Source organism: Lissotriton vulgaris, chromosome 1_1 (assembly GCF_964263255.1).
Source record: "Lissotriton vulgaris chromosome 1_1, aLisVul1.2, whole genome shotgun sequence".
Taxonomy (NCBI): domain Eukaryota; kingdom Metazoa; phylum Chordata; class Amphibia; order Caudata; family Salamandridae; genus Lissotriton; species Lissotriton vulgaris.
Genome location: NC_141685.1, coordinates 1,221,719,102 through 1,221,742,198, shown reverse-complemented (window position 1 = coordinate 1,221,742,198; position 23,097 = coordinate 1,221,719,102). Strand labels below are relative to the sequence as shown.

At 47.9% G+C, this 23,097-nt stretch overlaps 1 protein-coding gene across 1 annotated transcript in view; it reads left to right on the top strand.

The window, feature by feature from the left end:
- BRINP3 (BMP/retinoic acid inducible neural specific 3) overlaps positions 1-23,097 on the top strand; it is a 1,009,588-nt gene that overhangs the window by 539,735 nt on the left and 446,756 nt on the right. The window contains exon 3 of the mRNA XM_086964475.1: positions 1,978-2,168. Within this exon, the coding sequence (XP_086820601.1) occupies positions 1,978-2,168 (191 nt within the window). The remainder of the gene's footprint in view (positions 1-1,977; positions 2,169-23,097) is intronic.

Sequence of the window (23,097 nt, the reverse complement as noted above, 5' to 3'; positions counted from 1 at the left end):
TGTAGGTGTAATATTTTCAGTTAGATTATATATCTGGAGGCAATGACAGAAGCAGCAAAATACTAGTCAGGCGGCACACTATGCTAAGCATAGATTTTTACCCTAGGTGTTTTTAAGCTATGCCCTAATTACATCGACCACGCCCCTTTAGGTGACACCCCAGTTTTTTCATCCGTCTTAAACCCCTGAGGACAGCCATATGTCAATGAATTCTGAAGTGAAGGGCTGGAGTTGACATGCCAATGGGAAGTCAAATTTAGTCAAGATGCAAATCTGCATTGTCCCCCTGGCACACGACTGATTCGCCACAAAAGTCAATGTAGCCTGCGATCACTGCACTTTTTTTTCAGCCACTGCATCAAAAGATCTAAACAATGAAGGGTTTGGAATGTACCTGTGCATCTACTTTTGAACTCAGCTGCTTGTCTGCTAAACTAATGCTTCATTACTTTGTGTATGAACTTTGAACTTTTGTTTGATTGTATTATTTAAGAGTGACATGAAATGCATGGGTTTCCATATTGCTTCCTGGGAGCTTCATCATATATGAGAATTCCAGTTATAAAGGGGGTGACGTGTGAGGTTTTGCACAGACAAATCACTGCAATTGACAATAATCTATGATACTTGATACATATTTGAACTGTCCATTGACACCAACTGGGGTCTGTTGGGTTCAGTTGCTATGTTAACTTACCCATGTGGAATACTTTTACTTTTTAAGTCGAGCCTGGGCAGCGCATGCACTGGTCTGCGATGTATGCTGTATTTGGGTTATGGACTAAAGCTCTGCCCCACACTCAGCCCATATTTTTCATTGGCTTGTGTCATTGTCCTTTGGAAACTGTGGCTTTTCATTGGTCAGTTGGCGTAGTAGTCCCTCCTTAGTATTGCCTTGTCTCATTTTATACCTCCCATGAGGACACCCCCTGTTACATGTGTTGTTACTCAGTAGGCTTTAATTACAGCCTCCGAACACTATTTGCTTAAATGGTTTTCTCTTGCCAACTCAACTGTTGCAGGCAGGACACACACTCCTCCACTACTTTATTTTTTATCTTTTTCATAGCATGGCACGCTCATACAGTGGTGGCTGTGCCTTTGGTTTATTTGAGGCACCAAACACGGTCACATGTTATTTTATTCTCAAGTACTTATTAGCTTCTTTTTTTTTTAAACTGCCCCATGTCACAATTTTACTTTATTGGTGGCTGCGCCCATTTCCTTAGACGAGCAGCGTCTAAGGAAAGGGGCGCAGCGGCCATTAAAGTGAAACCACAGCCTGGGGCTTTTTACAAAAAAAAAATCATTTGTTAGTCAATTTGACAAATAAATGCTTTTTTTTGTTAAAACGCCCCATACCGTACTTTCACTTTCATGGCGGCCACATAATTTTCTTTAGATACAGCTCGTCTAATGAAAATAGCGCGCACGAGATTAAAGTGAAAGCGGCTCATAGGCTCCTTTACAAACAAGCATTTGAGAGTTTTGGAAATGCTAGACCTGTTGCATTGCAAATGCTTGTTTGTGGGACATGTGCAGGACAACGTCTCCAACCCCGTGTGTCCCAACATGATCCAACAAAATCAAATTGTAACTAAAAAAACTCAGTTTCCTTCAAGAACTTGTCAAAGTGCATTCAAAAGTTGTTTTTTTTTGTTTATTTTTTGTTTGGTTAGCTTTGTGAAAATAACAACAAATCACTTTACATTGTGTTCTCATCTCAAGTAGAACAAAATCAATGTGAGGCGCAGCTTTTGCAGCAATGCTGCCTTCTGTACCAAGAAGATTCACTCGAGCTGCTCGCAATAATGGCTTTTGTTCTGTGGAGATGAAACGTGTGACAGAGAATAAGAAGCAAGAATTAGTGTAAAACAGGTCCCAGCGCTACGCAGCAGATGATAACAATGTATTCTGAAGGTAAAAGTGTTTTGCTGCTGAATAAATAAGCTCTAAATATCTTCGTTTTCTTTGCAGAGAGTTTGGTCGTTGGAAGGTGAATAACCTAGCCGTGGAAAGACGTGACTTCCTGGGGTCCCCCCTGCCACTTGCTCCTGAATTCTTTCGCAACATCAGACTCCTGGGGCGGCGGCCGAGCCTTCAGCAGATCACAGAGAACCTCATTAAGAAATATGGCACACACTTCTTACTGTCAGCCACATTGGGAGGTATGTCGTCCATCTTTAGCGGGGTCGGCGGTACTTGGGCCTAGTACATACAGTTATCTTAAAGCAAAGGAGGGAATGTCACCAGGTACCATGCCTTCTATTTTAAAGATGCAGGAACAGTGAAAGTCTCCCTCAGACGACCCTTACAATAAAACGGTTTGCTACAGCGACATCAAAACAATGCTTAATTTGTAGAAAAATACGTGTAAGAACCCAAACTTAACCAAAGTTGTGAAATGCTGGGATTTCCGACATCTATGAATCCTCGTCTTTATTCTACCTCCTGCCTCTTTCTCCTATTGTCCCTAAATTTGCAGTCTATTTATCTAACTCCCATATGTTCTTTGTTATCTCTGATCTCTCCCTTAATAGATGTTCTTTCAGCATTTTCTTTCCTCTTCTATTTTGCACTCTTGCTGTGGGTCCCCACTGTCCAAAAATAAGTGCCAGTGCCCACCACCAGCAAGGACTGACACAAATTAAGCACGTATTCCAACAAAGGGAGAGGTAGGGAGAATCAAGGACACTCTCTCAGTCCCCGGTTAAATGTACTTCAACAAAAGAAGAGAGGTCTGGTCAGTCATAGGACTGCCACAAAAGTGGAGCAAAATTTGGAAGAGTAACACACTCACTCAGTTTGAGTAGGAAGGCCCTCACACACTGACCTAGTCAGTGTCATGCTTCATCATCGGGCCCCACCAAAGAGGCCGAGTGCCTCTTCGGTGTGCTGCGACGCCAGAAAGACTGCGGAGCTGGTTGTGTGAGGAGGGCGTGATGTGAGTGAAAAAATAATTAAAAGTGCCTAAGAGGGTATCGAAATTTTTTTTTTAATGAGTGATCCCTAAGACACAGGTAAGTGGTATATATGTGTCTGAATTTACATGCCAAGGTTTTTAGGGTTTGGTTAAATTCAGCTAAATACCACAAAATTAATTAGTCCGTCAACATGTTTCTGCCATACTAGTGGTTTACATTTACCAAGGCATTCTTCAGGACTATACCCCGGCGGTATGGACACTCTAATAGTCCACCCTAACCTGGGGGCGTGAAAGTGAAAAAAGAAAAGGTGAAAAAGTGCTTAAAATTAGAAGAGCGGGAAGCTCATTCTAAAGAAAAAAGACCCCAAATTCAGGGGTATCTCAGCACTTTAAAACAGGGCGCTACTTGCACCATGGGTCTCGGGAGGAGGGTTGGAGCGCACCTGGCACATCGCCCTCAGCGCTCACAGCCCGCTCTGAACCTTCAGAGTTCCTCGGAAACCGGACCCCGACGAGGGATACCCCTGAATTTGGGGTCTTTTTTCTTTAGAATGAGCTTCCCGCTCTTCTAATTTTAAGCACCTTTTCACCTTTTCTTTTTTCACTTTCACGCCCCCAGGTTAGGGTGGACTATTAGAGCTTCCATACCGCCGGGGTATAGTCCTGAAGAATGCCTTGGTAAATGTAAACCACTAGTATGGCAGAAACATGTTGACTGACTAATTAATTTTGTGGTATTTAGCTGAATTTAACCAAACCCTAAAAACCATGGCATGTAAATTCAGACACATATATACCACTTGCCTGTGTCTTAGGGATCACTCATTAAAAAAATGTTTTCGATACCCTCTTAGGCACTTTTAATTATTTTTTCACTCACATCACGCCCTCCTCACACAACCAGCTCCGCAGTCTTTCTGGCGTCGCAGCACACCGAAGAGGCACTCGGCCTCTTTGGTGGGGCCCGATGATGAAGCATGACACTGACTAGGTCGGTGTGTGAGGGCCTTCCTACTCAAACTGAGTGAGTGTGTTACTCTTCCAAATTTTGCTCCACTTTTGTGGCAGTCCTATGACTGACCAGACCTCTCTTCTTTTGTTGAAGTACAAATTAAGCACGGCCTTAAGGTTTTTCAAAGGGGGAGGTTGACAACTTGGTTCAGCCTAGTGTTGCAATTGATTACTGTTCTTCCCTACAGTGAGCATTTGTCCCTACTTTCAGCCAGCGAAAGGAAGGATTGGGATACAAGTTCTTACCTGATTGGGCCTTCCTCTGAGCAAAATCAAAGGGTGGAGTCAGAATAGTCATCTGTGAACCAGTGGCTGCATTAGAAGAGGCTCAGAGAGTGCCACTAGAGAATGGAGCTGTCGTTTCAACCTGCCTTTCAGGTAGGACACAGTTCCTGCTCCAGAGGGCCTCCTATTTTTTAGGAGGGGTTCAATGGCATTATTGGCTTATTTGCAGAGCAACAACAGCTTTTAATTATTGTACCCTTATTATAGACACTCATCAGAGGCTCGGGCCCCTAGTTACAGTGGGGGCAATTAACAAGCATTATTGCCCGCCTATGGGAGCAATAGCACTTAAGAATGGCTCCAAATAAATCGGTAGAGGCGATTAAGCGTCATGCATTTTCAACTAAAAAAGTATCCATAGGAAGCAATCGAGAAAGTGAAAGTCAGTGTTAGTCAACTGAAGTCTTTGTGGGGTGGTTGACAAGTCCTTAGGTGTGCTTTTATGTGGATGTCTATAGAGCATGGGTCGTGTAAAGCCTAGAAGTTCTGATTTAGATATTTTTGTGGAGTTCAAAATCCTTCAGTTGGAAAAATCAGGCTGCTGATACCATTTAGGGAAGCACCAAGTCCGAACTGTCAAATTTTGGAATCTCGCACTTTCAGTTTGCCATCAAAAGTTCCAAGTAGAATAAACGCAGAAAATATAGGCATCAAGTCCTCTTGGCGCTAAAGTCATTTTGATGACTTCTCCTACTCTTGTGTTCTCAGTCAAGCTCATTTATTCATTTATTCATTTATTTTGAAAGTTTTATATAGCGTGAACATGAGCACCGAGGGTATCAGAGTGCTTTACAGATTATGCATCATGAAGGGCATAACAAAACCGAATAGGCAAAGCAACAGAATCAAAGTCTAAAATTGTCCAAGATTATCCTGAGGGAAAAACAGACACAACAGAATCGACAGTGCAACAAGATCACAGGCTAGAATTGTCTGAGATAATCGTAACCAGGTGGCTGGGTCAGAGTCAATGGGTATGGACCCAGAACAGATGAAGGACCCAGGCTAAGGAAGGGGTTTCTTCATCAGGAGCCCTTTGACTTCTGTTTTGAAGAAGACAGTGGAAGCGTTAACCCTGACTTCAGTTGGAAATGTGTTCAAGATCCCCAGAGCTATTCCTGAGAATGCTCAGTTTTAGGTCTTTTTTTTCTTGAATTTTTGTGGTTTTAGCAAAAAGGTGCTGGCACTTCTGGAGGCTCTAGAACCACAAGAGAGCTCCAGTTTCTGTGTGAGGTACATCAGGGTCTTTAAGTGGATGGGCTTGTGAGCCATGCATGCAATTTTTAACTGTATCCGACCTTCATATGGAAGCCAATTCCGGTCCCGCATGTCCGGAGAGATGTGGTGGTATTTTTTTGTGCCAGTTAAGTGCCCAGTAGCAGAACTGAGGGTAGCCCTAAGATGAGACATCCTCCAGTAGGAATTTTGTTTTAAGAGCATTTAGCTTCAGGTGATTACTTGTCAATAAGCTTTGTGTTTTCAGCAGGACTGAGTTGAGGGACTGAATATCTTCGGGGGAGGCAATCTAGAGGTATAGTTGGGTATCATCCAGGTACATATGATAATCAATGATGGATGATTTTAGAATTTCTGTCAGAGGCTCCATGGACAAGTTAAAGAGCGTGGGGGATAGTGCTGAACCTTGGGAAACCCCCAAGGTGACCAGTGCAGGATGTGACAAGGATTGGTTCACCTTGAAGCTTTGGGATCTGTTGTGAAGGAACACAGAGAACCAGTTTAAAACCGGCCTAGACAGCCCATCCTATGTTCCAGGAGGTCAATTAGGAGATCGTGTTTGACAGTATCAAATGCTGACGAGATGTCAAGACGGATCAATAGGCACAACTCATTGTGATCCAGCATTCTAAGCGTATCATCCACGATGTGCGCTAGGGCAGACTCAGTACTATCACCTGGGGGAAGCCAGCTTGGCACTGGTCCAGGAGATGGAAATGGTCGATGTGGTTGGGCGAGCACACATTTCTCCAGGAGTTTTGCTAAGGTGGGGATGTTAGTGATTGGGCGAAAGTTAAGAAGGTCCGTGGGATCAGCATTTGGTTTCTTTATGATCGGGGTAACTTGACCGATTTAAGGCAATCCGGAATAGCACCTTGCTTAAGAGAAGCATTGACGATCGTCGTCCAGAGTGTTAGTAAGGAGGATCTCACTTCCGGGAACAGGTTCGATGGCAAAGGGTCGTTGTAGTGATTGGAAGGTTTCAAAGCCAACAGTATTTTGTGCATAGTGGGTTCATCCAAGGTTTGGAACAGACTCCAAGATGCATTGTTTTTGGAGAGGAAGGGCTGTGAAGGGTCAGTGATATTCGACTCTGAAGGGCGTAGGGTGTTCAGCGGACCACTTGAGAGGTGATCACAGGCCGAGCGTAATTCCATCTCAATCTTAGCAGACTTATCAGTGAAGAATACAGCAAATGCTTCACAGTTCGGCAGTGTCCCTTGACCCAGATATAAGAGGTTAGGATGATTGTTAGCTTGGAACTTGATAAGTTCGACCAGTTTCTTTGGACTTTTTTTGCTTGATCTAGTTGAGTTCTGAAGAAGGTGGCCTTCGAGCATCTAATGCATTTATTGTATATGCTTCGCAAGGATCTCAATTGACAAAGATGTTCAAGGGAGGGATGCATTCGCCACTTCCTTTCTGCAAGTCTTACATTTCTTTTTTCGGCATTGACTATCAATAAACCACGGTTTGGGAAGTTTAGAGGATTTCAAGCTGAAGTGGTGCTACTGAGTCAAGTACATTAAGCACTGCATGGTTATAGTGGGCCGTCAGGTCATAGACATCCGACATGTTCATGGGAGGGGAGGCAAAATGCTATCACGGAGTGCCGTCAGGTCTTGCGAATTGATGTTCCGTAAACATCTTTTCAACTGTTTTGGGTTCTTAGGTTCGGATCTGTTTGCTCTTACCGATTCAAGGATGAGGAAGGTGATGCAGTAGTGGTCAGTCAAGTTACATGGGAGGATCAATTCCAGGAGGAAAGAGTTGGGCTTACCAATGACAAGATCTAGCGTGGCTCCTTTGTTATGCGTAGGACTGTCCCATAATTGGATAAGGTTAAGGTCAGGGAAGAAGGATTTAAGGCTGTTGACCATCACATTGTTTATATAATTTCAGTGGAGGCTGAAATCTCCAAGGAAGATCAAACAGGGAGGCTCTACATCGGGGGGAGAGAGGGGTCATTTGGGTGCAGATCTGAGTGCCCTGGAAATCCGAATTGGCTGAAATAATGTTCATGATCTGTTCTGTGAAGGGGTCCATTATCTGTTCAGTAAAGGGAAGGTTGTCGCGAGGGGGGTGGTAGAACGTGTGCAGTTTGCATGGGTGATTGTCACTTCAATGCATAAAGCAGGCAGGAGGTCGGCCTGAATGATATTCACTATTAGATTACTACGATTTAGGCATTTAATGCCTCCCCCTTGACCACTAGTTCTATCCAACCTAATGATATCAAAGTTGGGAGGCATTGAAAGTTCGAGGATGGGAGCGGCAAAGTCATTTAGCCAGGTTTCTGTCAACATTACAAGGTCAAGATCTTAGACAAGGATGAGGTCGGCAATATCCGCAGCATGATTATCGTGAGGTTGTTCACATTTAAAGATCTTGTGGTTGGCTTAGATTCCCTGAAGGGATTAGTGGGGATTGATTCAATTAGATGGAAGTTTGATGGGGGTGAAGGGAAGTGACAGATTGTCCAACAGTAGGAGAGAATCAATATCATTATCAGACAGGGACGCTCTACATCGGGGGGAATCAGGGGTCATTTGGGTGCGGAGCGGAGGCCCAACTATGGGGTGTGTGGGGGGGGGTGGGATGCGGTTCACCTTGGATAGGGGGGAACGGCGCCAGGTACAACCGCAGTCTGGGAGCGAACGTAGATGGAGATTGGTCATAAGGGAGTGGCTTAGCCTGTAATTAACTGACAGATCCTCAGTGATGTGGGATAGGCTATGAATATCTGCCTTAAGTTGTTGCAGGCAGAGTGCAATCTCGTTAAGTCTGTCTTCCAATGAGGTGTGTGAATGGGAATGTGAGGCTAGGTCCCGGGGACCCTGCGGCTGAGGATAGCTAGTGGAAGAAGAGACAAGTAGGGCCGGTGCCGAGTGAGTGGGCCCCGGGGCAAGGGATTCTGGGAAATGGAACTGCGAGCTCGGAGGGTTGTGTAGGATAGGGGAGAATGAGACGGACAGCAGGCGACCCTTGCCAGCCTGTGGGGCCAGGTCGGAATTGCAGGTTGGGCTGGGCGAATGGATCATGGGGGGAATCCGGGCAGTGTTGTGAGCAGTGGAGCTAGGGGAGTTAGGGGAGTTAGAGCCAGTTAACCGTGTGGGGGGAGCATGTAGACTCTTGTCATGGCTGTGCACTAGCGGCTCTTTCAAAATGGACAGTGTGGTGGAATTGTTATTCTGAATAGAGGTACCTAGAGGGGGGCCCTTCGGAACAGATGTCAGGTTGCCAGCTGGTGATGTTGAAGCGGGAGATAGAAATTGCATGGTCTGGTAAACCCTTACGTTCACAACGAGCAGTGCGGTGGAATTGTTATTCTGAGTTGAGGTAGCTAGAGCGGCCCTTTGGGACAGATGTCAGGTTGGCAGCTGGTGGTGAAGAGGTGGGAGATAGAAATCGCATGGTCTGGGGAACCCTTGCGGGCCAGCCCCTCCACAGGGAGTGACACTGAAGTTATAAACTGTCTTCATGATGATGGGGAAAAAGTTATCAAGCAACATTAGATTGCCGACAGAGACTTGGATAAGGATGGTTCCATTTTTATAAAGTGAGATGGTGGCTTCAGCTCTATAGGCAGAGTAGGGCGCAACTGTCACTCTGAGACCGTGAGGAGTTTTAAGGGAAGTGGAGATCTTGAGAAGAGAGTAACTGGCCTTCCGCCATTGAGCATGTCATTTAGAGTGAAAGATGAGATCATTTATGGTGACACCCTTGTTGATGGAGAAGAAGGATTCTAGAATAAGGGTTTTAGGATGAGTTTTAAGTAGTCTATGTTTGAAGTTTTTTGCAGCATTTTTTGAAAGGTTCGGGGGATATATGATTCGTAAAGCATTCTGGCCAGCCAGGTCTAAGTTGGGAGAGATGAGCTTCAGAGGATTCAGCTCCAAACCAGCCGCGGCCATGTCTCCTCACCAAGGAAGACTAGATGAGCAAATAAACTGGGGCAGAGCTGTATGCTGACGATAGGAGGCGTGGGGAGGCCAAGAGTCTGGGTAGAGGTTGGGGACATATCAAGGGGTTAGAGGTATACTCAGTGGGAGAAAGTTCTGGGGTTAGTTTGGGATGGGCAGTTGCATGCTAATTGCTAGCCGCACACCCACGGGTTCATTCCAGTCTACTAAAACCATTGAGAGCCAGATTGACCAAGGCTAGAAGATAGGAGGCTGGTGTGAAATTGAGTCCCACTTGCTCACTAAGCTATAGAAACACACTTGCTGGCTTCGCACCCTCGGTACTGTTGGGTACAATAACTATGAGAGGTCAGATTATCCAAGCACAAGGTACTAGGCTGGACCACAGTAAATAGGAGGCAATCCTGCACTTTACCTCTTCAGAAGGTAGGCAGTTCAGGCAGGCCATTTCATACATGGCCTTAGAGGGGATAACCATATACAACTATGCGGTGATGGGGCAAACTAAGCAATCCCATGTGTCGGATATATGTGGAAGAACATACTCCAAGGAGGCAAGCCTGGACTTTACATCTCAGAAGGTAGGCAGTTCAGGCAGGCCATTTCATACAAGGCCTTAGAGGAAATATCCATCACCAACTATGCGGTAATGGAACAAACTAAGCAGGCCCATGTGGTTGATATATGAAGAAGAACACACTCCAAGATGGCAGCCAATGCTGGGAATGGAACAAACACATTCTCTTTCCATGTCTGGCCATAAACAACAAGCCCATTTCTCTTTCCAAGGCTGGCAGTACCTAGTGCTCATGAAGGGTGCGCCCTTCTTCAGCTCCCGTGGGAGGAGGCCAAAATGGATGCCGAACCTCAACCAAAACACTATTAGAGGCTAACAAAATGGGCCATTATGTAAACAACTGAACTTGCGCTAAAGGCTTAGTTTGATTTTTATGTAGTAAAGCTTTATTTCGATATAGAAACATATCATAAAAGCAAAACATGACAGCATAAAAACAATGGTCGAAACAAAGCAATTTACAATTCATATTACCATTAAAAACATTTCATATTTACACAAGATAATCTTAAAATTTATGAAAAATGAAAAAGGGACACTTTACTGTATCGTCAGTTGTTTAGCAGATCTTATGCGCCAAGCCCAGCCTAGGAATTTAGCCGAAGAAATGGCAAAAAAGGGTCTTGTATCTGAGAGCAATATTCTTATAGCTTCCCGATGTGAGCGAGTTCCCAGGCTCCTACAAAGAGGCTTCAACCACCTCCGTCTAGGGGCCATATAGACTCGACACTCAAATAGAAAGTGTGCGACAGATTCAATTTTTAGCTCGCAGAATGGGCAATAGGGTACAGTTTGCAGTGGTGGTTTCCAGGTAGAGGTAAACTGACATAAAGGTAAGACCCCAACCCTGAATTTAAAATATAATGCCCTATCATGTGAACTGTGAATCAAGTCCAAATATGGTTCTCTGGAAGGGATATCTTTAACCATCAAGAAGTTGGCAACAGATCTTGGGTGATTTGATTTACCAAGTCTCTCGTTATCCACCCAAGACCAGTAAGCCTTCTTCAGTTCTTGTTTAGGAGGTGCTGTTTTATTTTCCCACGCAGCTCCCAGACCGAGCTTGTATAATGCCCTCTTGACCTCTCTGAGCCAGGCGATCTTATGCCAGCCAGGTAAGGACAGTACATCTTTTAGGGCATCTGCATAGCTGTGGAGTTCGGGGACGTTCCAAATTCTAGACCATAGTAGTAAGGGGCGTAATTTAGCTTGCTCGCAGATTGGACGAGTACCTGCGTCCAGCAAGAGGGGGATTGTGGGGGTGCTCTGGGGTAGCCTCATCAGATCTTTGTGAAATTTATTTTCTAGGTGGGCCAAAGTATCCACTCTCTGGGTACCCCAAAGTTCTGCGCCATACAGTGCTGCACTCACAACCCTACCCCTATAAATATCAAGAAGTGCCCCAATAGGTTTTATGGAGGAAGCACGCTGCTCTTTAAGTAAAGCACCAACAACCCTCTTATGGGTTAGAAACACTTTTTGGTGATGGGCCTTCCAGCTCATACTATCACAAAGACGTATGCCTAGATAGTCAAATTCTTTGACCCGTTCTAATGTGACAGAGTCTAGAGTGGGGGGTTTAACAGATTTCTTAGGGGGGTTGAGGACAAGAAATTTGGTCTTGCCAATATTTATGGCCAGTCCCTTGGTGTCACAGAAGGCCTTGAAGCTGGAAAGTAGTGACTGTATGCCTGCAGGTGATTTCGAAATCAGGAGGGTGTCGTCCGCAAACAGGAGCGTCGGGATTTTCCTTCCAGCCAGGGATGGTGCATCTGCAGGATGTTGAAGAAGGTGCTCCACCACTCCATTGACGTAAAGCGAAAACAGAGTGGGGGCAAGCACACACCCCTGGCGGACGCCCCTGTCTACTGGAATACACAGGGTTTTTTCTCCCTGGGCACCCCATCTGATTTGGGCAAAGTTGTTTTCGTGGAATTTTATCAGCAAGGCCAACAAATAGGGAGGTAGACCTAACTCGTCAAGGACCTTCCACAATAATGCTCTTGGAACCAGGTCGAAGGCTGTTTTTAAGTCTATGAAGACTAAGTATAAGCTGCCCCCTCCTAGCACCACTACCTTCCAATAGAGCATTAAAAGGCGGAATGTCTGCTCGACGGTGCCTGTCCCTGATCTAAAACCCGCTTGGAAATCAGACAATATCTGGTTTTCATCCACCCACTCCAGAATCCTGCCCAATACCACTTTCCCCGCTACCTTTTGCGTCGAATCCAGCAAACTGATGGGGCGGTAATTGGCTGGGTCTTCCCTGCTACCCTTCTTGAAAATGGGGACTTCTTCAGCGCCCCTCCAAGAGTCAGGGAAAGACCCCCCCAACATAACCTTATTAAGAAGAGCAGCAATTAATCTGCTCCAAAATAGGGGATTATTTTTTATCAGGTCGCCCGGGATCCCATCAGGTCCTGCCGCTTTGTTAGAAACAGTACACCTGATTGCCTTCTCTACTTCCAAGGTGGTAAATAGGACTTCATTTGGTGGGAGATCTGTGGAACTGAGCCTTGGGAGCGGGTCTGGTTGCGGAGGCCCTGTCTGAGCCGAATACAATTTCAAAAAGTGGGCAAACCAGGCAACACCAGGGATATTACAAGTCAGTTGTTGATCAATGGGCTTGTCTCTTGATCTTAGCAAGTCCCAGAACCCCTTAGCATCTTTCCTTGTGCTCGCCTCCGTTAGGTCACGCCAAAAGTTGAAATCATATGTCCGCTTGGCCTCAGTCACAGTTTTCCTATAAAGTTTCCTTGCAGACCTGATGGTAGCTTGGTCTTTTCCTTTTACTGCAGCAACAAGATCACCCTTAGCAAGTCGACACTTGGCTGTGAACCACTTTTCACTTGTTCTCAGGGCCCCCTTTGAAGCAGTTCTGGAGCTGGGTTTGGGAATGATGAACAGCCCACTTAGTGCCGTTACAGTCTCCGTAAATAACGATAAAAACATCTTGCTATCGCTATTCGTGCTATCAAGCCTAGATTCAGCCTCTAGTAAGATGGTTTCAGCTTGTGACATCCTAGCCTCATCCGCTGAGACTCTTGCCCATTTAAGACGTCTGCCATAGTTTGAGGGAAGAATCTCATGTGAAGCTTTCCATAACTGATTAGAGGTTTCTTGAGACCCAGTTTGCCAGGGGACAGAAATGGTTAAAGCGAGAGGGTTGTGGTCGCTGTCACAGGTCTCTATAACCTCCATGTCTTGATGATATGGCCAGAGGTTATAGTTGAGCATAACAAAGTCAATTCTGGATGAGTGGCCCGTCCTATTGTATGTATGGGCACCCATGGGATCTGATTTAGAACGCCCATTCGTTGCTCTCAAGTTATACTCCATGCAAAGAGCATTTATATCGATCGCCTTTTGTGTCAATTTAGGGATCGGTTCGAGGTTCAAAATAGGGATGCCCCTCCTGTTATCCTCATCGTTGGTATCCAGAATATCTTCTTTGACTAAAGGCTCAAAACAGCAATTAAAATCGCCTGCCAGCAGGACGAGAGAGTTGGCGTCACAGGCAGACAGGTAGTTACTTAGGCCTAAAGAGTTTAGAGATCCTCCGTTCCTATTGCCCCTTAAGTAGAGATTAAATAGTTCTAGTTTCCTTCCCCCTTTGTAGTGCACTGTTAGCCATTGAAGGTCAGGTGTTTCGATGGTCCTTTGAGAAACACTGAGGTCTAGTGCTATGTTGATCCAGATAAGAAGACCACCGGATGGGCGTCCTTTAGAACCTTGGTGACATACAGCCGGAACATAGAAGGTCGAAAACCCCACTCTATGTCTAGGTTCCTGGCACCCTGTTTCCTGTAACAAGCAAATGTCATAGGGTGCCAGGAAGGTGTTCCATTCCGGGTTATCAAAGTTACGTGCAAGGCCAGCCACATTCCAGCTTAAGACCCTCAGTGAAGAATCGCCTGGGGAGGCAACTCTAACAGGCAGGTCGATCTCCATTGGATTAGATTGTACTGGAGGAGGGGGGATCGGACAGGGGCTGTCTGGCCTCGTTTCCACTCTTTTGCAATCTAAAATGGCCATTTTGATCGGTTCCATGGCCCGGGGCAAGAGAGTCAGAAGCCCGGCTTGGCTAGTTGGAGGGCCGTTGGTTGGATTTCCAATTATGTCTGTAACATGTGGAGACGATGCTTTTTCTAGTTGTGGGCATGCTGGGAACATAGAAAGTCAATCGACCTCCTCCAGGCCTCCAAATCTATTGTAGGTTGAAAGGCCATTCCAGTGTAAAAGAGTATTCTTTTGCCTCATGGGATGGGTGTTCCATGGGTGGTGCTGCACCAAGGACCAGTTATCCGCTTGGGTATGCACTTGGCGTGGGGGATAAAAATAGGATAGCGGCCTTGGTATGACTAAAGAATCTTCACTAGTTGGCCAGGAACAGATATGGTGCGCCGTATGTGGGTTTTCAAAAGTTACAACTACACAGTCCCCTTGCTTAGATTTCTTGGTTGGGCCCACCCAGGGTATTCTACGGACCATCATTACTCGGCTTCTTTTGCCATTGGGAATCGGTCTGTTGACGTTAAGCCAGTGCATAGTTTTATTTTTCAATGACCAGTGGTTTTCGTGTTGGTCAGTGCCAATCACAGGGACGCCTGTCAACACGACCACATAGTCATTGGCCTCTGGTGGAAGGTCTATATAGCCTCCTCTAAAATTTTCTTTTGGACGAGGACCCTGGGTTTCGGCAGGCTGGGGTCTGGCGGATGCTACCAGGTTTGGATTTACTTTTCCAGGCTTAGAGTTCCGTGTGGGAATCTGCGGTTTGGTAGCCTGAGGTTTAGCGGTTATGGAAACTTGATCCACAGCCACAGTCCTCGGCTTAGGAACAGGCCTTACAGCAACAGGTACTGGTGGGGGGTGCTGCTCAGCTTGCAAAACAGGGGCTGGCAAAAGTGGGTCAGATAAGGACACGCCCTGGTTTTCAAGACTTCTCAGGCCAAGAGTGGCCAGAGCAATAATGCTCTTCTCCATCTCGAGTAGATTGTTTTCTATCCTAGACAATCTTAAGTCGAGTGGTGAGAGAAGTTTTTTTAATGTTTCCCAGACTTGATCTATAAATTCCTTATCATTCCTTCCCTGGTCTTGTACCTGCGCCCCCTCGTCTACTGGGGTGGTGTTGGCTGGACCCTCTCCCATACTTTGGCATACTGACTGTGTGCTCGAGAAACCCTCAGGTAAAGCATTACATGCCTGAGTGTTGGTCATTGTGAGCTGGTGGGAGACTGCGACCTTTGCCTTTTTACGAGAGTAGGCTGAGCGTGATTGGCGTTTTCTTTTGGGTTGTGCACCACTAACACGGGAAGTAGTTGGGAATACTTGGGAAAGGGGATTAAGGGTGGGGGTCTGGGCGTGAGAAGGTGCAGCGAAACTTAGCTCTTCTGTAATGCGTGATTGTTCTAAGGGCGGAGTGAGGGTGGAAGTAATCGGGGGCTGGTGTAAATCAACCTGGGTGGTAATACTATTTGGTCGGGTAGGGCGTGCTGGAGTGACAGCAGAGGCTATATGTCCTAGGGATGATTTTTTCGAGAGGGCAATTACCTCGGACAGCCTACGTGCAGCTACCAATTCTAGGGATACCCGGGTTTGAAGTTTAGATATTTCCTCATCGATGGCTATATTTGTGCGGGTGATGAAGTCGTCCATAGGGCCACAGATTTGTGAACCACCTTTGGAGGCTTTGCTACGTGTCATCCTAGTACTCATGGTGCTTACGATAAGATCAGGGTCATCACTCGACTTATTAACTAGGGAGCTTCAGTTTAAGCTAACCTGTCTCAGCACGATGATACCATAACAAGCAGGTTAGCAGCAATAAGGGGGGTGGGCCAGGGCCGTCCTCTGCCGTCCTCGAACGGCCTCAAACGGCCCGCTCTTAGCCCGGTCTTCGCCCCGGCCGTTGCCCCGTGCGCGTCCCGCTTGCGCGTTGTCCACACAAGCTATGAAGGAAAAACAAGAGGAAGGGGCGGGAAGAGGACCAGCTGCGGCCGATCCACGCCGCTAGGAATGCTGGTCCTCGCAGTCCCGCCTCTACCCCTGTTGACCAGATGACAGCTTGCAAGGGGCGCGTTGGTGCTCAAAGCACGTGAAGGGAGGCATAAAGGATGTTCCCCAGAGAGAGTCTAAGCCTACGAGCGGCTCCCGCGGAGCGGGGGCCGCGAGGCGTGGCGAAGTGGCCAGACAGCAACAGCACAGGAACAGCGCTTCTTTGCAGGAAGGGTCCCAAGGCTCACTCACTCCACACAGATTTTAAAGAGGAGGAGGAGGGGGCGGGAAGAGGACCAGCTGCGGCCGATCCACGCCGCTAGGAATGCTGGTCCTCGCAGTCCCGCCTCTACCCCTGTTGACCAGATGACAGCTTGCAAGGGGCGCGTTGGTGCTCAAAGCACGTGAAGGGAGGCAGAAAGGATGTTCCCCAGAGAGAGTCTAAGCCTACGAGCGGCACCCGCGGAGCGGGGGCCGCGAGGCGTGGCGAAGTGGCCAGACAGCAACAGCACAGGAACAGCGCTTCTTTGCAGGAAGGGTCCCAAGGCTCACTCACTCCACACAGATTTTAAAGAGGAGGAGGAGGGGGCGGGAAGAGGACCAGCTGCGGCCGATCCACGCCGCTAGGAATGCTGGTCCTCGCAGTCCCGCCTCTACCCCTGTTGACCAGATGACAGCTTGCAAGGGGCGCGTTGGTGCTCAAAGCACGTGAAGGGAGGCAGAAAGGATGTTCCCCAGAGGAGTCTAAGCCTACGAGCGGCTCCCGCGGAGCGGGGGCCGCGAGGCGTGGCGAAGTGGCCAGACAGCAACAGCACAGGAACAGCGCTTCTTTGCAGGAAGGGTCCCAAGGCTCACTCACTCCACACAGATTTTAAAGAGGAGGAGGAGGGGGCGGGAAGAGGACCAGCTGCGGCCGATCCACGCCGCTAGGAATGCTGGTCCTCGCAGTCCCGCCTCTACCCCTGTTGACCAGATGACAGCTTGCAAGGGGCGCGTTGGTGCTCAAAGCACGTGAAGGGAGGCAGAAAGGATGTTCCCCAGAGAGAGTCTAAGCCTACGAGCGGCTCCCGCGGAGCGGGGGCCGCGAGGCGTGGCGAAGTGGCCAGACAGCAACAGCACAGGAACAGCGCTTCTTTGCAGGAAGGAAGTTTGATTTTTGGCAAAGTGGAAGTCTCATCACAAGTCAGGACTTAAGACTGCTAGCTCTGCAACTTTGCGATGGGTGAGCAAAAAAAGTGAGAAAGTTGGCACTTAACAAAAGATTTAAGTTTCTGATTCACCCCTACCTGTAAGTTTTCTGCTATTACTGACCAGGAACAGAGTTATCAGTAGTGCACCATATGCAGTAGTACAAGTACCAAGTTGTATGAGGAGCAGTTATGACTAATACATATTTCACAAAATGAGGTAGTGACTGTCATTTGTGGATTATTAAGTAAGGATGAATTTCAGAATCCCATAGTTCTCTGCATTGGTGGCACTGAACCCACCTTCCAATGTAAGTTTGCATGAGGAGCTTTTCAATGAATCCTACAAACACTTCCATACTGTCTCAATGGCACAATTGAGAGAGGATCATCTTGTAAGATGCTTCAGTCTTCCTTTAGTGACTGATTTTAAAATCACCTGCACAGACTTAAAGGCATTTACTCATACAAGCCCCTAGGAGATGGACTAGGTTTCCTCTTTAACTGCAGCAATATCAATTCAATTCAATTCAAGAATCTTTATTCGAACATATACGATCCATAAAAGCACCACCAATTCCTACAAAATTAATCATTTCACACAGTTAAAAATGATCACAAATATAGTGAATTATAAATATAACCGCATTAGATGATAAAATGCCGAAGTACAAAGTACAAATAGTTTTAATAACAGCAGGGATGTTTCAAGTTGTAAATATAACAGCATCGTTTGATAAAGTGACGAGGTGCAAAGTGCAAAAAGAAATAGCAGCAGAAGGGAATCGGCTAAAAAATAAAAAATCCAATCCAATATATTTATCAGGAGTTCATTGAGGCACACGAACGACTGGCCATTTAAAAAAAAGTCCAAACTCAAAATGTTAAGTCTTCCCCGTGAAGTTGGAGGATTATCCCATAGTCAACCTTAAAATCGATTGTGCCATCCGCCCTAAAAATTGGCATCAAGAGATGCTTACTGTACCTTTGATAAAAATTTCAGAAGAACAAAAAATGCAACATGGTTTGCTTGCCTGGGTTGCCACAAGGGCACAGCAATTACTCAATATTAGGGGACAGCACCACAGGTATTTTACTGTACCCGAACTAAGGCGAAATAGCAAGCTACGTTCCCAGCGAGTAATGTCCCTAAAAAGATAACCAGCTGGTGAATAAGTCAGAGGACCCCGTCATCTACTATTGATACATAACGTGCGCCTGAAGTTTTAGAAATCTCTTGTGCATGTCTTCATCTCGAATAGTCTTTTATTGATACCATCTAACTGGTCTCTGTTATAAAAAATATATCCCAGGTTTATTCTAGTTAGACTAGCCTTCACTTCTGCAAGCCAGCGTATGTCTCCACCCTTGTCACATTTTAAACAATCAACTATAATTTCCCTAGTCAACGAGGCTGCAGGGTTTTGCCAAACCTTCAACCAAAACATAACAGGGCGTGACCTAATATAATCCTCTAGGTCGAATAGTTTCAGCTCATTATGACAAACAAAGGATGAATAAGAGATAGGTGTCCCCAATATTCTCCTACAAAATCTATTTTCTTCTATCTGAGCGGCTTTGATGTTTATGTAACCCCAGATTTATATGTTATAGTGGGTATGCATTGGTTTCGATAGATTTTGAGTAGGGACAACGTCAATTCTCTTTGGTTGGGGGAGACTTAAGACTGAATAAACTGCTTTCGAAAATTTTCTCTGACCATATACAAAATGGGGTGCCCAAGATCCATTGTCTGAAAATTGCAGGCCCAAATATGGAAAAGTGCGTGTGCGCAACAAGGTTTCAGAGCCCAAAGTTATAACATTATTAACACATTTTTTAGGACCACAACACAATAAAAAGGATTTCTTAAAATTTGCACACAAATTCAGACTATTCATAAAATCAACAAACCCCCTAACTAATGTGCGCAGAGCATTGGGTGTTCTACCAATTAGAACAGCGTCATCCGCATATAAAATGGCAGGCAGCTTGTTACTGTTAATCGTAGGGACATCTGTGGTCAGGTTAGATAGGACGTTATGTAACTCATTAATATGAAAAATAAACAAAAGAGGGGCTAAAACGGACCCTTGCCTTACACCTCTTCCGACCACGATGTCCTCTGAAACCGCCCCGTCCGTGTTTATTCTCACCCATGCCCTTAGGTCCCTATGTGAGTATGCTAAAAAGTACACCATGTCCTCATCTAACCCGTAGTCTAAAAGGCATTTCCAGAGCCGAGATCTATTAACAAAATCAAAGGCCGGGGTGAGGTCCATAAATGCTAGGTAAATGGGGCTGTGTCGAGCTATGTTATATTTACCTATAATCAAGTTAAGGTTAAGACACTGTTCGACCGTTCCGAGTTTACTTCTAAAACATAGCTGACATCTGTTTAGAATGTTGTCCTCTTCGGCCCAAGTTCTGATTTTATTGAATAATACCCTCCCCAATACTTTAAGGGTATTATCAATTAAAGAAATTGGTCTGTACCAACTCGGGTTGTTACAGACCAATTTTTAAAAAAAATTGGAACAATGACAGATGTGGACCAGGTGTTGGGGATTTTAGTTGAGGCCAGGTTATTAAAAACGTTAAGTAAAAGAGGGGCCCAAAATTCTGGCCTGAATTTTATGAGATCAATGGGGAACACCTGCCTCCCGCCTCCCAGCTGCTCTGCCCCCCCCTGCTCCCTTTAAATCTGGAGACAGTGCGCGGTGAGGAGAACGACACTTGACCTTGCCTGGTAGGTCGCTCCCCCGCTGCAGCTGCACCAGCCCTTGTGCCTGACCCTCTCTCCTGCCTCAAGACGTTCCTGCTGCCCATTCCTGGGTGCTGTTTTTTCCCTCGCCCCCCCTGCCCACAGCCCGCTTTCCTGCTGCTGCTGCCCCTGCGGCCCCGCCCCGTGTCCATTTGCTTAACCCCTGCCTCCCGCCTCCCGCCTCCCAGCTACTCCGCCCTCTCTTTAAATCTGTAGAAAGTGTGCGGTGAGTAGAGCGGCCCATGACCTTGCCTGGTAGGTCGCCCCCCCCGCTGCAGCTGCACCAGCCCTTGTGCCTGACCCTCGCTCCTGCCTCAAGACATTCCTGCTGCCCATTCCTGGGTGCCGTTTTTTTCCTCGCCCCCTGCCCAAAGCCCACCTTCCCGCCACTGCTGCCCCGCCCCCGTGCCCATTCGCTTAACCCCTGCCTCCCGCCTCCTGCCTCCCAGCTACTCCGCCCTCCCAGCTACCCTTCATATGGAGGCAGCTGCGTGACCGCGCAGCAGACGCACGCAACTGGTGCACCGCTGGCGCGCCTAAGGCAGGCCCGTCTGCCCCCGTCCGCGCCTGGACCGCGCTTAGCGCCAGAACTCCTGGTCCCCGTGAATGCCACGACACCAGACTCCACTATGACACCAGCAGCCTCCACGCACTCAACGCAGGCCGAAACCACATCTGCTTCCAGGCCACCCCGAAACATACCCATGGACCCTTCTCCTGCTGCACCTGCAGCTACACCTGCGACAGAACCACCAAACCTTCAAGGACTGGACCTAACCACCTCTGCTGCATACTCCTCAACACCCGCTCTGCAAGCAAACACGCCGTCGAGCTCTGGGATCTGCTCGACGCCTCTGCCCCAGACGTGGCCTTCCTGACCGAGACCTTGTGGAACGACTCCTCGGTGCCCGACATCGCCAAAGCCATCCCAGACAGCTACAAGATCACCTGCAGGGATCGCGCCAACGGAACCGGAAGAGGAATAGCCATCGTCCACTAGTCCACCCTCAAGGTCACCACCCACGCAGACGACACCCTCAACGCCACCGAACACCTGAACTTCCGGGTCCACACCGACCCCAACAACACCCTCAGAGGAACACTCACCTACAGAACCCCTGGACCCCGGGCCGAGTTCAGCGACTCCAACGCTGACCTCGCCAGCACCCACACACTCGCCTCCACAGACTACATCCTCCTCGGGGACATGAACTTCCACCTCGAGAACAACAACAACGCCAACTCCGCCACCCTGATCGCCAACCTCGCCAACCTCGGCCTCAGACAACTCATCACCGCACCCACCCACACGGCCGGCAACATGCTGGACCCCATCTTCTCCACAGACACCCATGTCGCCTTCAACCACACCACCGAACTCCACTGGACCGACCACCGATGCATTCGTTTCACCTTCAAGAAACCAACCATACACCACCGCACCCAACAGCTGCCTCGCCGCTGCTGGAGCAAAGTCACCAAAGACCAGCTGATCACCACCCTCACCCAGAACCCACCCACCGACCCCACCAACCCAGACACCGCAGCTCTTAACCTCAGACAGTGGATCGATGACTGCACCAACACCCTCGCCCCGCTCAAGAAACCCTCCAACAACCATACCAGCAAGAGAGCCACCTGGTTCACAGACGAACTCCAGACCTCCAAACGTGCATGCCGGAGACTGGAGAAAATATGGCTCCGCGAACGCACAACGACCAACCACGCAGCCCAGAAGGACGCAACCAGAAGACATCACCACCTCATCAGATTAGCCAAGAGATCCTCTTCTAAGACCAGTTGGATAACAATGCACATGACAGCAAAGAGCTCTTCAGCATCGTAAGGGAACTCTCCAACCCCAGCGCCAACGCGAACGACATCCCACCCTCTCAAGAACTGTGCGACTCACTAGCCATCTTCTTCCACCGCAAGACTGCTAACATCCACAACAGCTTTAACACCACAACTGCCCCAACTACGCCAGATCCCACCTCCCCTGTGAACAGCGCCATCCGCCTGACCTCCTGGTCCAACGTCAACGATGACGAGACACGCAAGGTCATGAACTCCATCCACTCAGGATCTCTGTCAGACCCGTGCCCACACCACGTATTCAACAAAGCAGATGCATCCATCGCACCCCAACTAAGGAAGGACATCAACATCTCCTTCGAAACAGCGACATTCCTGGAAAGCTGGAAACACGCCGAAATCAACGCCCTCCTCAAGAAGCCCAAGGCAGACCCCAAGGACCTCAAGAACTTCTGGCCCATCTCCCCGCTCCCATTCCCAGCAAAGGTCATCGAGAAAATCGTCAACAGACAGTTGGCCCGCCACCTGGAAGACAACAACATCTTGGACCCTTCCCAGTCCGGATTTCAGACGAAACCACAGCACCGAGACAGCCCTCATCGCCGCCACAGACAACATCAGGCGCCAACTAGACAACGGCTAAACATCAGCCCTCATCCTCCTGGACCTGTCGACCGCCTTCAACACGGTCTGCCATCGCACTCTAAAGACACACCTCTTAGAAGCCGGAATCCAAGAGAAGGCCCTTGACTGGACCACGTGCTTCCTCTCTGGCAGAACCCAGAGCGTCCGCCTCCCACCCTTACGATCCGAAGCCACCGAAATCATCGGCGGTGTCCCCCAGTGCTCATCCCTCAGCCCGACACTGTTCAACATCTACATGGCCCCCCTTGCACAAGTGGCCCGCCAACACGACCTCAACATCATCTCTTAGGCTGACGTAACCCAGCTCATCCTCTGCCTCACCAAGGACCCACACACCGCCAAAACCAACCTCCACGAGGGAATGAAGGCCGTTGCCGACTGGATGAGGAGCAGCCGTCTGAAGCTGAACTCGGACAATTCGGAGGTACTCATCCTCGGACCCACCCCCTCAGCCTGGGACGACTCCTGGTAGCCGACCACACTGGGAGCAGCACCAACACCCACGCAACCTAGAATTCATCCTCGACTCCTCCCTCTCCATGGCTAAACAGGTCAACGCCGTCTCCTCCTCCTGTTACAACAGCCTCCGCATGCTCCGCAGGATCTACAAGTCGATCCAGACTGAAGCAAGAAGAACGGTGACACAGGCCCTCATCAGCAGCAGACTGGACTACGGCAACGTACTCTACGCAGGAATCCCAGCCAAACACCGACGACTACAACGCATCCAA